At 44.4% G+C, this 12695-nt stretch overlaps 1 protein-coding gene across 1 annotated transcript; it reads left to right on the top strand.

The window, feature by feature from the left end:
- Window positions 1–2125: 2125 nt before the first annotated feature.
- KCNV1 (potassium voltage-gated channel modifier subfamily V member 1) lies at window positions 2126–12100 on the top strand. Its single transcript, XM_048068776.2, has 4 exons — window positions 2126–2283; window positions 2695–3207; window positions 5014–5540; window positions 11263–12100. The coding sequence occupies exons 2-4, from the start codon at window positions 2726–2728 to the stop codon at window positions 11772–11774; spliced, it is 1521 nt and encodes a 506-aa protein (XP_047924733.1). The 5' UTR covers window positions 2126–2283; window positions 2695–2725; the 3' UTR covers window positions 11775–12100.
- The last annotated feature ends 595 nt before the right edge of the window (window positions 12101–12695 follow it).

Here is a 12695-nt window from a genome sequence, read left to right as displayed (position 1 = left end):
CTGAAAATTATACATCAGAGTATTTTCAGAACAAGTGATCTACAGTTTTAATGATGCTGTGAATTAGATAGTCACTTTGAATAGACAACAGCAAATTTTTTTAATTGGGTTCTTAGAAACACTAGTGGATCTGGACTCACAGGGGAGGTACCTGTCCCTTGAATCACAGTAATAGTGAGGAGAATGTTTTCAGTTCTCCACATCAATGGAGAAGATATGTCTGGAAAACCATTTCCTGCTGACAGAAAAGAATGTCTACTGAAAAGAATAGTCTGAAAAGAGGTCGACTAAGTAGTTTTATGACCGAACAATTATGGGTCTATTACACTTAGTAAGGCATCTTGCTGTGGTGAAGTACTTCTCATTACTGATGGTCTACTTAATGAATTTTTTAATTATTGTTTATAATTAAGTGCTGGTTTAAGTGCTTTCCATCAAAGGGTCTGCACTCCCAGATGGCAATCCTGGACTAAATGTGGGCTATGCCCAAAAGCTGGCTTCATAATAGCAATTGGTGACAGTTTTGATGGAAAATGATTTCACATTTTTTGCAATTATTCACCTAAATTATTTTTCAATTTAATTGTTTTAAGCAATAAAAGGTAGGATATCTATGCAAATATGTACTTGTATTCTATTTCTTTATAACACACTTGAAATATTGAATTACAGAATTGGAAACGGTCTCATGAGGTCATCTAAAGCTTCCAGCCTGCCTCAAGAAAGGGTGAAGCACACCTCTGCTGTTCCTGACAGACCCTCTTCCAGCCGGTTCTTTGACAGCCAGTGGCGTAGACCAACATCTCAGAGGATTCTGAGATCACTTCTTCATCATCCTGGCTAACGAAACCTTCATAATCGCCACCCTCAACATCATTCTTGTCATTCAGCCCCTTACTTCTATGCCTGCTCAGTGTGGTCAAGAAGGACAGATTATACCCTTCAACTTTGCAAGCAGCTTTTCATGTATCTGAACATTGCTGTAATGCCTGTTCCCCTCTGTAGCCATCCCATCCTTCCTCTTCTTTTTGTCCATGACCCTCTTCTTGCTGTTCTCCTCCAGATTCTTTCTGATCAGTGAACACTTTTCCAATGAATGGATGCGCAGAGTGGATTCCTACACCTGCAAGTACTGAGCAGAGCAGAGAGATTTCCACAGGTATTGCTAAAACAGTGATAGGTCAAGTGTTCTGTTGATCTTAACATAAAATATAGAAGATAACTGGTATCCAAAAGATGAACCATGATGAGACCTCTGTGAAGTAAATGCGAGAAAGGTACATAACAGCTGAACTTATTGAGTACATATTGTACTTATTAAGTACAACTTGCACAGTTGTACTTAACTCAAGTGACCGGGGATCAAAAGCTGGAGGTACGACATGCAGTGCTAGCAGGACACATGTGGACACATTTTCTGTGCTCCTGAATGATTCCCCTGGCAGGCTTCATGGAAGAGCCGCACAGGCAGGCCACACAGGAGGCAAGAAGTAAGAGGCAGCAGAAAACACAGGCTTATAGAAGTAAATTGTGTAAAATTTGTCAGAATTGATAGTTTCTCATGGTATGGGACAAAACTGTGAGAAGGGTGAATGTGAGCAGGGTGAATCTAACTTGCACCATGATATAGCAGAGCTACAAGTCAACACAGGGCAGTGCCAAGCATATTCCAGACTATTTCAGAAAAAAAAAAAAGGCTGAATGCACCTAAGTTGAAACAAGTTGCTTGAGGTGCATCGACTGGCCACAGCGGTGGCTGTTTGACTTGACTGGCTTCAGCCTTTCATACGAGGGAGCAGCATTAACGAAGACACCTTCAGAAGCACGCTTGTTTTTATGTATATCAGCGGGAAGGGGGACACGATGGGGTGGTGTCCAACACCGTCCTGCGAACTCCCTCGCAGTTCGGCTCTGCTTTTCCCCCTTTCCTCCCCTCAGAGCGGCAGCGGGGCCGGGGGCTGCCTCAGGCGGGCGGCCCCGGCGGGCAGCTCCGGAGCCCCCCTTCAGCCCCAGCCCCGTGCATGGCGCCCGCCCCGGGGGCCGGGCAGTGCCGGGCCGGGCCCGGCGGCGGCTCAGCCCCGCGGTGGGGACGGCGTTAGCCCGGCCCTGCCCGTCCCAGCCCGTCCCGCCCCGCCGGCCCCCCGCAGCACATGACCCGCCATGGAGGCGCGCTGGCGCTGCCCAGAAGTTTGGAGGCAGGGGAGCGGGCAGCGGCTGCCTGCGAGGGGGCGGCGGGAGCCGGCGCCCAGCCGCGGGCGGCGCAGCGGGGCGGCGGGCGGGCAGGTAAGGGGCGGCCGGGCCGGGCGGGGCGGAACGAAGCGCGGCCGGGCTGCCCTGAGGGGAGGCGGCAGCGACCGGCAACTTCGGCGGGGACCCGCTGAGGGGTGCCCCGGGGGCAAGGCTGTGGGGTCTGGGGGTGCCGCGGGGCGAGGTCGCCCCCCCCCCCGTGCCGCCGTTGCTGCGCGTGGGGGGTCGCTGGCAGGCGGCGGAGCTGCCTCAGGTGCCGCTGCCTCCTCCTCGGCAGCCCGCCCGACCTCTGTCCCCGGTGGAGGCATGGCAGGGAGGAGTGGGGATGGTGAGGCGTCCTAGGGACAGCAGGCAAAGCTTGTGAAAGTAAGGCGGTCCTGGGCTGCCCCGCCACCTGCTCCCCCGTGGGGCGATCTTCTCTGTGGCTCTGTTGTGTTTTCAATCCAGGAGAGAGTGGGCTGCTGCTGGCAGCTCCAGGATGAAGTCGCCTCCCTGCTGCATGTCTCTTTCTTCCCAAGCGTCCCTGGAGGAACAAGGGAACAGCACGTCCCTGGGCTCCCTGGACTCTAGCGTGTTCTCCAGTGATGAAGAGCAGGGGCCCCTGCTGCAGAAGGCCATCCCCTCCTTGGACTGCTTTACTATCAATGTAGGAGGCAGCCGCTTTGTGATGTCCCAGCAAACTTTGTCGTGCTACCCTGACACCCGTCTCGGCAAACTGGCCGTAGTGGTCTCTGCCGCCCGGGATGTGGCCTCTGGCCTCCTCGAGCTTTGCGATGATGCCAACCTGGTGGAGAATGAGTATTTCTTTGACCGGAGCTCGCAGGCGTTTCACTACATCCTGAATTACTACCAGACGGGGAGGCTGCATGTGATGGAGCAGCTCTGCGCGCTCTCCTTCCTGCAGGAGATCCAGTACTGGGGCTTGGATGAGCTCAGCATCGATTCCTGCTGCAGAGACCGGTGAGCTGTGGGAAGACACGAGGCGCGGGAGCATGGGCTGGGTGAGCTCAGCACTGGCTTGCGAGCAGGGACGGGCAGGTGAGGGATCCAGCAGTGGGGCAGGTGAGGTAGCAGAGCACTAGAAGCATGGGCAAATCCAGCACTGAAACCTACGCTAGAGGTAGGTGGGAGTAGGAAATGGGAGGAGGAGGTGTATGTTTCGTGAGGTCTCTGTTGACCTTTGCTGTGAAGGACGGGTTGCCAGTGGGGGCAAGATAGCAGGACGCTGACAGGAACAGGGTCTGTTTTTTTCTGCACCATCTTCAGACTGGTCTTGGAAGCTCAAAGTGGAAAGTGACAGCGCTGGAGATAGGAAGGGTTGTCAAGGCAGAAATGTCCTTCAGTGTCATTCATGTTGGGGTTATCCTAGTCAGGGGGAGCAGATGTGGAATCAGGAGGGTTTGGAGCCTCCCCACGCTGTCCTTTCCATTCTGGATGATTTCTAGATCCAAGTTGGAGAGACAGAAGCAGGGAGCGGTCACCTGCCAGGCTGAGTGTGGGTGGCATGGCTCCAGGAGGAGCCGTGATGGCAAGCATCGCACATGGATGTAGCAGCTCACAGGGAGGGGGCAGCAACAGCGGGAATGTGGCTCAGTGGAGACAAATTGTAACAGGCAGCTTAGGAACGAGGTGGGTTTTGACTGAACCACCCCCAGGATGTTTCTGTTAATTCTATTCAAAGACATCTTTTCCACCATTTTTAGTGTTACTGGTTTGTTTGTAGTATTGAAGAATGGAATCCTCTAAAAAGTATGACTGCTGTTTATCTAAAGTGGTTATGTCAAAATTATTAGAAAGAAACGATCAAGCAACACCCACCCACCCCTCTGTACCCTCTCCTACCATCCTAAAAAACAAATGCTAAAGTTATCCTATCCTGATATGACTCACTTGTGCATCTCAGAGAGAGGTGGATCCTACTTTTCATCCCCTTCTTCCTTCAGTGGTAGGTGTAACTGGAAGATCCTACTTCTTAGGTGGCAAAAGGAGCTATGGACCTCTTTGGCATGTTCAGGAGTAACTGCATCAAATGAAGGCAAAATTGCATAGCCCCTCTATTTAATTCTTGACCTCTGCAGCTGTCAAGGAATACAGATGTGAAAAAAAAAGGATTTTTTTCAATGTACTTTGAGAATGTTGTTGTTCCATGAAATAGTTCTGTAAATACACTCTTGCCCTAAAAAAATACTCAACTAAGTATTTACAACCTGTAAGTTCTACTCAACAAAGTTGCTTTCATGCTTTGTTGTGTGACAACCTGTATATTTAAAGAAAGATGAGTCATCTTAGCATGTATTGATCAGAATTTCATAGATAAACTGCATAGCTTTTATTATGCCTCTCCTTTTAACATTGCAGATATACACCAATGCAATAAAAAATGCAATATGATTAATAAAATTGAAGAGAGTTTAGAAACAGTAGGTCGGGTTGTGCCAGGATTGCTTATGAGAGCGCAAGTTAGTCATGCAGCTCATCCTACTGTAGTTAACATGATCCATATAAATAACACACCATCACAATAAAATTATCGTTCACGTAAAAACTGTCACTGGTGTGACATGGGTGAGCAGGAACAACAGGTCATTGGAAACAGGCTGTAGGGTTTCAGTTAATAAAACCCTCCGTGACATACCTGACCACAGGGTTTCCTAAGTTCCTGTAAGGTATACCTTAATGTGTGCTCTTACGCCTCTCATGGTAGAGGATAAGAAAACCTTATGCATATTGGTATTAAAAATCTATTTGTGGGGCATTTCTGGGCAGGTACTTCAGGAGGAAGGAGCTGAGTGAAGCCTTAGACATCAAGAAAGATGCAGAAGAACTGGATGCCCAAGATGAGGAAGAGGACTTTTCTGGTAGCCTCTGTCCTAATGTCAGACAAAAACTTTGGGAAGTTTTGGAAAAGCCTGGTTCCTCCGCAGCAGCCAGGACTTTCGGCACTCTATCCATGGCTTTTGTTGTTGTGTCCATTGCCAACATGGCTTTGATTTCGGTAGAGTTAAGCTGGCTGGCACCACCGCTACTGGATGCCCTAGAGTACCTGTGCATTGCATGGTTCACTGTGGAGTTTGTTCTGAGGTTCCTGTGTGCACGGGATCGGTGTCGCTTCCTAAGGAGTGTGGCAAACATCATCGACCTCCTTGCTATTTTACCTTTCTACATCACCCTGCTGGTAGAGAGTCTGTGTGGTGGGGAGAGCTCCCAAGAACTGGAAAACGTGGGGCGCATTGTCCAAGTGCTGAGACTGCTCAGAGCCCTGCGGATGTTGAAGCTGGGAAGACATTCAACAGGTACTTTTAGCCATGGCAGTGAAAGCTCTCATTCCTTCTACCAACAGTAGTCCCCTATTTCGTGTGCATTTCTGCCTTATCTTTTTACACAATGTAATGTTACCAGTAATGCCTTGTGGTAACTCTTACTTTGGGACATTGGTAATTGAGTGGCAGGAGCTTTCTCCAATAAATTTTAGATTTCCATAAAGCCAGTACATATAGTTTGCATAGAAAACTTACAAGAAACAGGCCCCAAAGCTGCATGCTGTAAATCATTTACCAGTCTCTCACGATGTCACTAATTTGCAAACATTTGTAATTGAGTTGGCTAGGAGGGAAGCACAGGAAGAAACGGTAAGTGATCATCATTGACCAATGCTTTTTGTATTGTCAGAGTTTTACAAGTGACAGCTTATAATCACCTACCACAATTTGTTACACTAAAAAGTTTAAATAAATGTATCATGATTTTGTCTACATTGCAGATCCTGAAAACAGACATCCTCTGTTGAATAGATCATGTTTCTAGAAAAGTGTTTAAACTGAATCATACTGTGCAAAGGGTTGGTGGGCTCTCTGGCCCTTTTGAACACACTGGTATCTATATGACATGTTGAACACAGCTGGGGGTCGCTTACTGAATTGGCAGTAGATGCAGCACAGAGTGATGATGTCGGGTTTAATCAGCATTCACCTGTTGATGTGGGGCCCTTCATGCCCAAGCTCTGCTGGCAAGTGTCAGGAAACACGGATGAACAGCAGGCAGGAAAGTGGTGGATAGCAGAGTGCATTTCTGGGAACATATGTGTTCACTCTTCCTAAGTAGTATAGGAAAGGTATAAAAGATAATGTTCTCAAGTGGAAATTTATCAGAGGAAATATTCAGAAGGTCTTGTGTTTCCCCCATTTTGTGTTACTACTTAATGTGCGTGCCTGGATATCTGAGATAATAAAAACAGTACTCTCACCACACCCTGCCAATGCCATGATGTTATCCAGTGCTTGGTATTTTCAAAATGATTTAATTATGTTCCCACTTGAATCAGTGGTGAACATGGCAATGAATTAGACACGGAGAAAAGTTCTGCCAAAACTTGGAGCTTTGAAAAATCAGATCCCAATAGTAAATCATTGTCTCTGTTCTGTGATATTGGCCTGTTCTGAAGATGATGATAATCATTCTTAGATGGCATTCAATGTAATCTTTCCTGCATTTCTGAAGCAGGAATGGTTGATGCTTCATTTTTTTGGAGTGCCATCTCCATCCTCTTTGTGAGCTGGCCCCACTTTAGCGGGCATTATAGCAGGAGGATGTCTCTGATTTTTGTTCCTGTTGAAGAGCAGTGAACCTACGTACCAATTGCAGGGAATAGCTTTAATACTACTGAGCGTAATGATAGTGGTTTGAGAATTATCTTAATCTTACTCCTCCGCTCTAGATTGTGCCTATACCAATGCATAACTGTCCCTTAGAGAGAAGTTGAAAGGAAGCAGATAGTGATTCAGTCTGTCAGTGAGTTTGCTTTGCTTCATTATAATTTTTTTAAAGTTCTTGTTTTATAGAAGGAAGCCTGCTACCCACTTTCAATGGTGGCAGTAATGTGAATGTATTCTCCTCTAGTTCTATTTTGAAAATAAGCAAACGATTTGAACACATCAAGGCACTTTTGTGCTAAATAGCAAGGTTGTGGTCCAGAAGTATGTTGGTTCTAGTTATAAAGTTTACAAAGTTTTCACTTCATCAAACTTTACTGTTACAGAATGAATGCATGAAACTCAGTTCTAAGGCTCTTTCTGTCACCTTGAAACCACGAGTTTCAGTTGTCTGCATAATAATGGTTAACTTCAGGTGTGTTAGCTTTCAGAGATGGGGTGAGATTTAGCGCCTATTTATTTTTAAAGTTAAATTCGTTACAATGCTACCATAGTTTATTTCATAATATTAAGTGCTGTTAAGAGTCGAATAACTCATTTGCCATGTTAGAAGAAGTGAATTAATGATATCAAAATCTAGTCTCCTACTCTGGCAGTGAACTATCATCTTTCTTCTGGAACCAAAGTACCAGTTTCAGCATTCAAGAAGTGGCTTACATTGCTACTTAAGCAGTTCAGAACAGCATTGCTGTTTCTGTGCTTGCTTCTTTTGTAGTTCAGGGTTGCTAGTCATGTAGGAGGCCCAGGACACTAAATCAATTCTGGCTCTTTTTTGTATAATTTAAATGTAGAAAGTCATGAATTCAGTCTTCTGTCAGAGAAGGTGCTGCTACTAAGACAAAACATAAACCTAATAATTCAAAACAGAAAAATACACTAAACGATCTGAAGTCTGGTTTCTGACCATTAGAGATTTGTAGTAGAAGAGAGTTGAGTTAACGTGGTTCTAAACACACCCTAAACCACAGTGTAAGATGAACTCTAAGTACCATATACAGAGACCATCCTGCTCACACATACCTGGGTAGTCCTGATAAATGTCAGTGCCTAGGGGTGGCACTCACGACTCTTCTGTGCTCGTACCTTAGGCAACTTAAAACTGACTCCTGCACTCTCAGGTCAAAGCTTCATGCATTGCTCACCTGCTCTGTGTGGCAAGAGGAGTGCAAGATCAGAAGAAAAGAGATGAAAAAAATTGTAGCTGCTGGAAGCAACTCCCCTGTCACCAAGGAGGGACGATCACAGTTACAAGGAGGACATCTCTGTAATACTGTGCAGACCCCTAGCAAAGCTGGGATCCCAACAGCAGTGTGGTTCTGCAATCGGAGGCAGACATGAGTTAGGAAAAATCATGAAGGCAATTCTTTTTTTTCCCTTTATTTTTAAAGAAATGGCAGATTAACCCTTTTTGTGGAGAAGTGAAAGAAAAATGGAAGCATCATTTCTGCTCGTTTGAAAGCTGAACTCAGCTATTAGGATGGATGCAATACACAGAAACACCTAGGCTAGACTGGAGCGAGTGTTAAATTATTTATGTAAAGTGCTATACTTTGTCAAGGAGCAATTGAGAAATTAAAAGTACCTCTATCCAGAAAATATATAGCTAGATGGTGAGACGGCTTCTGAGATACTGAAATTATGGATTCAAGTAGGTGTAGGAGCAGCTGAGTACTGAACCTGCATTTTTCACAATCTCTGGTGCTCCTCAGCTGTAGGCTTCCTTCTGGGGCCACGTGCCGTGTGAAGCTTTGCTGATCCTTCTCTGGGAAGCACTTAGAGATTAACTCCTTGAGGAGAAGTAGGATGTGAGCATCTTACTTGTGATGGCAGTGGACAAGTTTGAGAGAAGGCTGTAACGTGTCAGGATGAGATGCTTTTGGGTACATGAAAAAGCAAAACTTCAGCACTTTCAGAATTCTGTGCTAAAAGTTTAGGATGACTTAAATGCTGTGTGTAAACTGAAGCTCCTGAAATTGAGCTTGTATTATCAAGTCCATTTTGGCAACAAAGAGGTGGAATTTGACATGCATGGCAGAAAAGCCTCTCCTTCTTCCTGCTGGTCCCAGGGCTGGGGCTGTTTGTTTGCCCCATGCTGGGTACCACACTGCTTCTGTTACAGCACCACAGCACCTTCCAGCATGGCTATCCAGGCTGTCACAGCTCCTGATGAGGAGCTGTTACAGCTCTGTGCTTGAACAGCCCTAGTTTGGCTGTGTGCTGTGGCTGAAGAAAGAATTTTTAAAAGTTACAAGACAATAGAACAGAAGACGTTATTCTTCTGAATGCACCGATTCCCATTCAGAATGAGCTGTGGAGCCCAGTAAGTTGTCTGATTCATAGATTCAACTGAAAATGTCTCCTGACTTCATCTGAAGACCTGAAGTGATGGAGAACCACAACTTCGCTGATAATTCATCAATGTGATATAGAGAGGTAGCAGCCACAGCCCTGTTCCTGCTTATTTAGACCAGGTTTATGAGAGTTGTGCTGTTTGTTTTAGCTGAAGTATTCTCAAGATCCATTGCAAAGGGCAAAGCCTGGCTTTTACAGTACCTAACCATGCTTTAAAAAGAAGTGCTACAGAGAGTTTTAAATTGGAGTACCTTATTCCTAGGTCACTTGAAAGGTGAAGAAGAATTCTACCTTGATCAGTGTGAAGTTTTACATGGCAGGGGATGATAGTAACTTCCTTGGAAAATGAGCACTTGGTCTGGATCCTTGCAGTTGTCCCATTCACAGCTTTTGCACTGCTTATCTTAGTATACTTTCAAAATCCGGAGGCAGTCATATTAATAGAAAAAAGATTACTCTGATAAATCGTATTTCCCTTCTGCTGCAAAATTAACCTATAACACTATAATAAACATCCTAACCAACAGACCATACTTGTAGCAGGATAAAACGTGGCTATGAGCAAGTCCTTAACTGGAGTTGGTAGAAGAAAACTTTGAAAAAGGAAACATTCCCTACAAAATCTAGTCTGTACCTCCACTGTTTGCTGTACATAAACAAAAACTTTAAAACCCATTAGACGTAAAGGGGAAAAGAAATAGAGCCAAAAACAAGAAGAAATATTAACTTCTTTTAGTTTGAGATTGTGGAAAGTAAAGCAAAGCAAATTGCTTATTACTCCAATGAGCATGTGAAGTCTGCAAACAGATGCAGAGCTCCGGTAAGCCATTACACAAACATTGCTTTAGTTACAAGTGTACCCGTGAAGGGTAGTTGATAAGCATCATGGTTTTCTCTTTTACTATGGAAAACAGCATCTTCTTAAAGAACAGTGTTAAAAAGCGATCCAAAATCACTTGTTATTCAGAAGATAATTTCAGTTTCCAGTGTGTTTCAACTGTGTTGGTGCCGTGTTATCTTCCTTCTTTGTTTATGAGAGATGTTTATCCATTGCACTGTTATTGGATTTACTTTCCTTCTTGCTTTGTCAGGCAGTCTGGCCTTGCTTGAGGCAGCAGCTCTGAAAGGAATGTGGGGCATTACAGAGAGCAGTCAGCTGCACACAGGCTCCCTGTGCGACTCGACTCGTGGGCAATGGGACTGATGCCGTACATCAGTGAATTAGCAGGAGAATACGTTTGCATTGGGAGACTTTGCTATCTCCAGTTTTGGCACAAGTGCAGCTGCTGCTGAACTGCTGCATTTGTTTTGATCTCTACAGATAAATATGTTGATAGGCTGGGGGGAGAAAGAGAGGTCAAAGAGGGGCTATGAGAACTGTAAAAGGGTTGCAAACAGTGCTTAGCAAAGAAGGTAGTGTGACAGAGTTAGGCTCCGAGTACCCACCTGGGAACACGAATTTGACAAAAGAGGGCTGTTCGGTCCAAGAGAAAAATGTGACAAGGGCTGGAAAATACAGCTTGGCACATTCAGATTGGAAGTAGGGAGCAGATGTTTATAGTGTTTTTAAATGGTTATTTAGGTAACTTAATAAAAATTGTGGTAGTTCCTCCATTATGGCCAATTACTAAATGGAGATTTATTAATAATAAATAAATAGAGTAATTTTCTAAATGTTGTATGTAGTTCAAATGATAAGTAATAAGGAGGATTTATATGCTCTGTTTTAAGGAAATCGGGATAATGTCAGCGGTTCAGTCTAATATTTTAATCTGTTTCTTTCTAAATCACATTTTCCCAGTATTTTGAGAGCTGCACCCCTTCTTCCTAAGACGTGTTCACTAGCAGTCAAAGCAAAAACATAAAACAATCAGCTTTCAAATAAGAGATATTTCACAAACTTCTGAAGGCAGCTACATGAATCAACCTACTGACAGTGTTTCTTGTCTTTCAGGCTTGCGGTCCCTTGGAATGACTATCGCACAGTGCTACGAGGAGGTTGGCCTTCTGCTGCTTTTCCTGTCCGTAGGGATCTCTATCTTTTCCACTGTGGAGTACTTTGTTGAGCAGGGTGTGCCAGGCACAACTTTCACAAGCGTACCTGGTGCTTGGTGGTGGGCGACAACTTCCATGACAACTGTTGGTTATGGTGACATTAGGCCAGACACCACTATTGGTAAGGTAGTGGCCTTTATGTGTATACTGTCAGGAATACTAGTTTTGGCTTTGCCAATAGCTATCATAAATGACCGGTTTTCTGCCTGTTACTTTACACTGAAGATAAAAGAAGCTGCTCTCCGGCAGCGTGAAGCTTTAAAGAGACTCACGAAGAACTCATCCAGCGACTCAAATATCAATGTGAATTTGCGAGACATATATGCACGCAGTGTCATGGATATGTTACGGTTAAAAAGCAGAGAGAGAGCAAGCACTCGGAGCAGTGGAGGAGATGATTTCTGGTTTTGACTTTTAAGTTATTTAGCCTTGTATAGCAAATAGACTACTTCAAAAATGTAGTATTAAGAATCTCTTTTTTTTTATTATTCACCACATAGTGTATTTCCTTTTCCATCTGGAGTTTGACTTATTGGACAGACTGATACAACCAGTGTATACAAAGGAAGAATTCAAAATATGAAAGCTCTCGGGGGCTCAGAAACCTGATCCCAGAACTGGATCTTGGTGGGTGAGAGGGGAAATAATGGGTCTATCAAAATCAAGCAGTGATACAAACACGTCTATGAATCCTATGTCCTTGCTAATGTATAGTAATAAAGTCTTAGTCAAAATTGCCTTGGTGTTTTGAATTTTAAAGACCTGTAAGATTTGTATTTACAGTAGAAAAACAAAAGTTAGAGACATTAAGAAAATCTGAAAAGAGAAGTCTAAGGAAGTAGAATGTTGAATAAATTTATGATGACATTCCTATTAGGAGATTCATCTCATTCCCATTTGTTAGCCACATTTTCTACTTCATTTGCATGAAAATGAGGTTGCAAGACCCTGGGCGGGGGGGGGGTGGGAATTTTTTTCATTTCAGGAGAAGCAAATGGCTCCCAAATTCATGGTGGGTATCAGGACATAGGTGAAAGTGTTAAGCCGATGCAAGATCTGCAGCCAAGTATAAAATAGTCATGAGATAGGTACCATGATTTAGAGTACCCTCTGCAATTGCTGTAGAAGTTACAGGAGCTAATACAGCCTTTGCAGCATGCCTTCTCCTTGTGTTTTGATTCTCATAACTTACTTGTGCAGCTAAGCAGATTTTGTGCTCAAGTGAAGTCATCAGTGGATACCAGACAAAACAGAAATGGTTAAAGATAACATGTTACTCATTTCTCTGTCGTCTGTTAAAAGCAGTAAGTATTTCAGTAAGTGGGCCACATT

The sequence above is a fragment of the Anser cygnoides genome, chromosome 2, assembly GCF_040182565.1.
Source record: "Anser cygnoides isolate HZ-2024a breed goose chromosome 2, Taihu_goose_T2T_genome, whole genome shotgun sequence".
Classification (NCBI taxonomy): Eukaryota; Metazoa; Chordata; class Aves; order Anseriformes; family Anatidae; genus Anser; species Anser cygnoides.
Note: the sequence above shows the minus strand (reverse complement) of the source record. Positions and strands in the feature narration are given on the sequence as shown.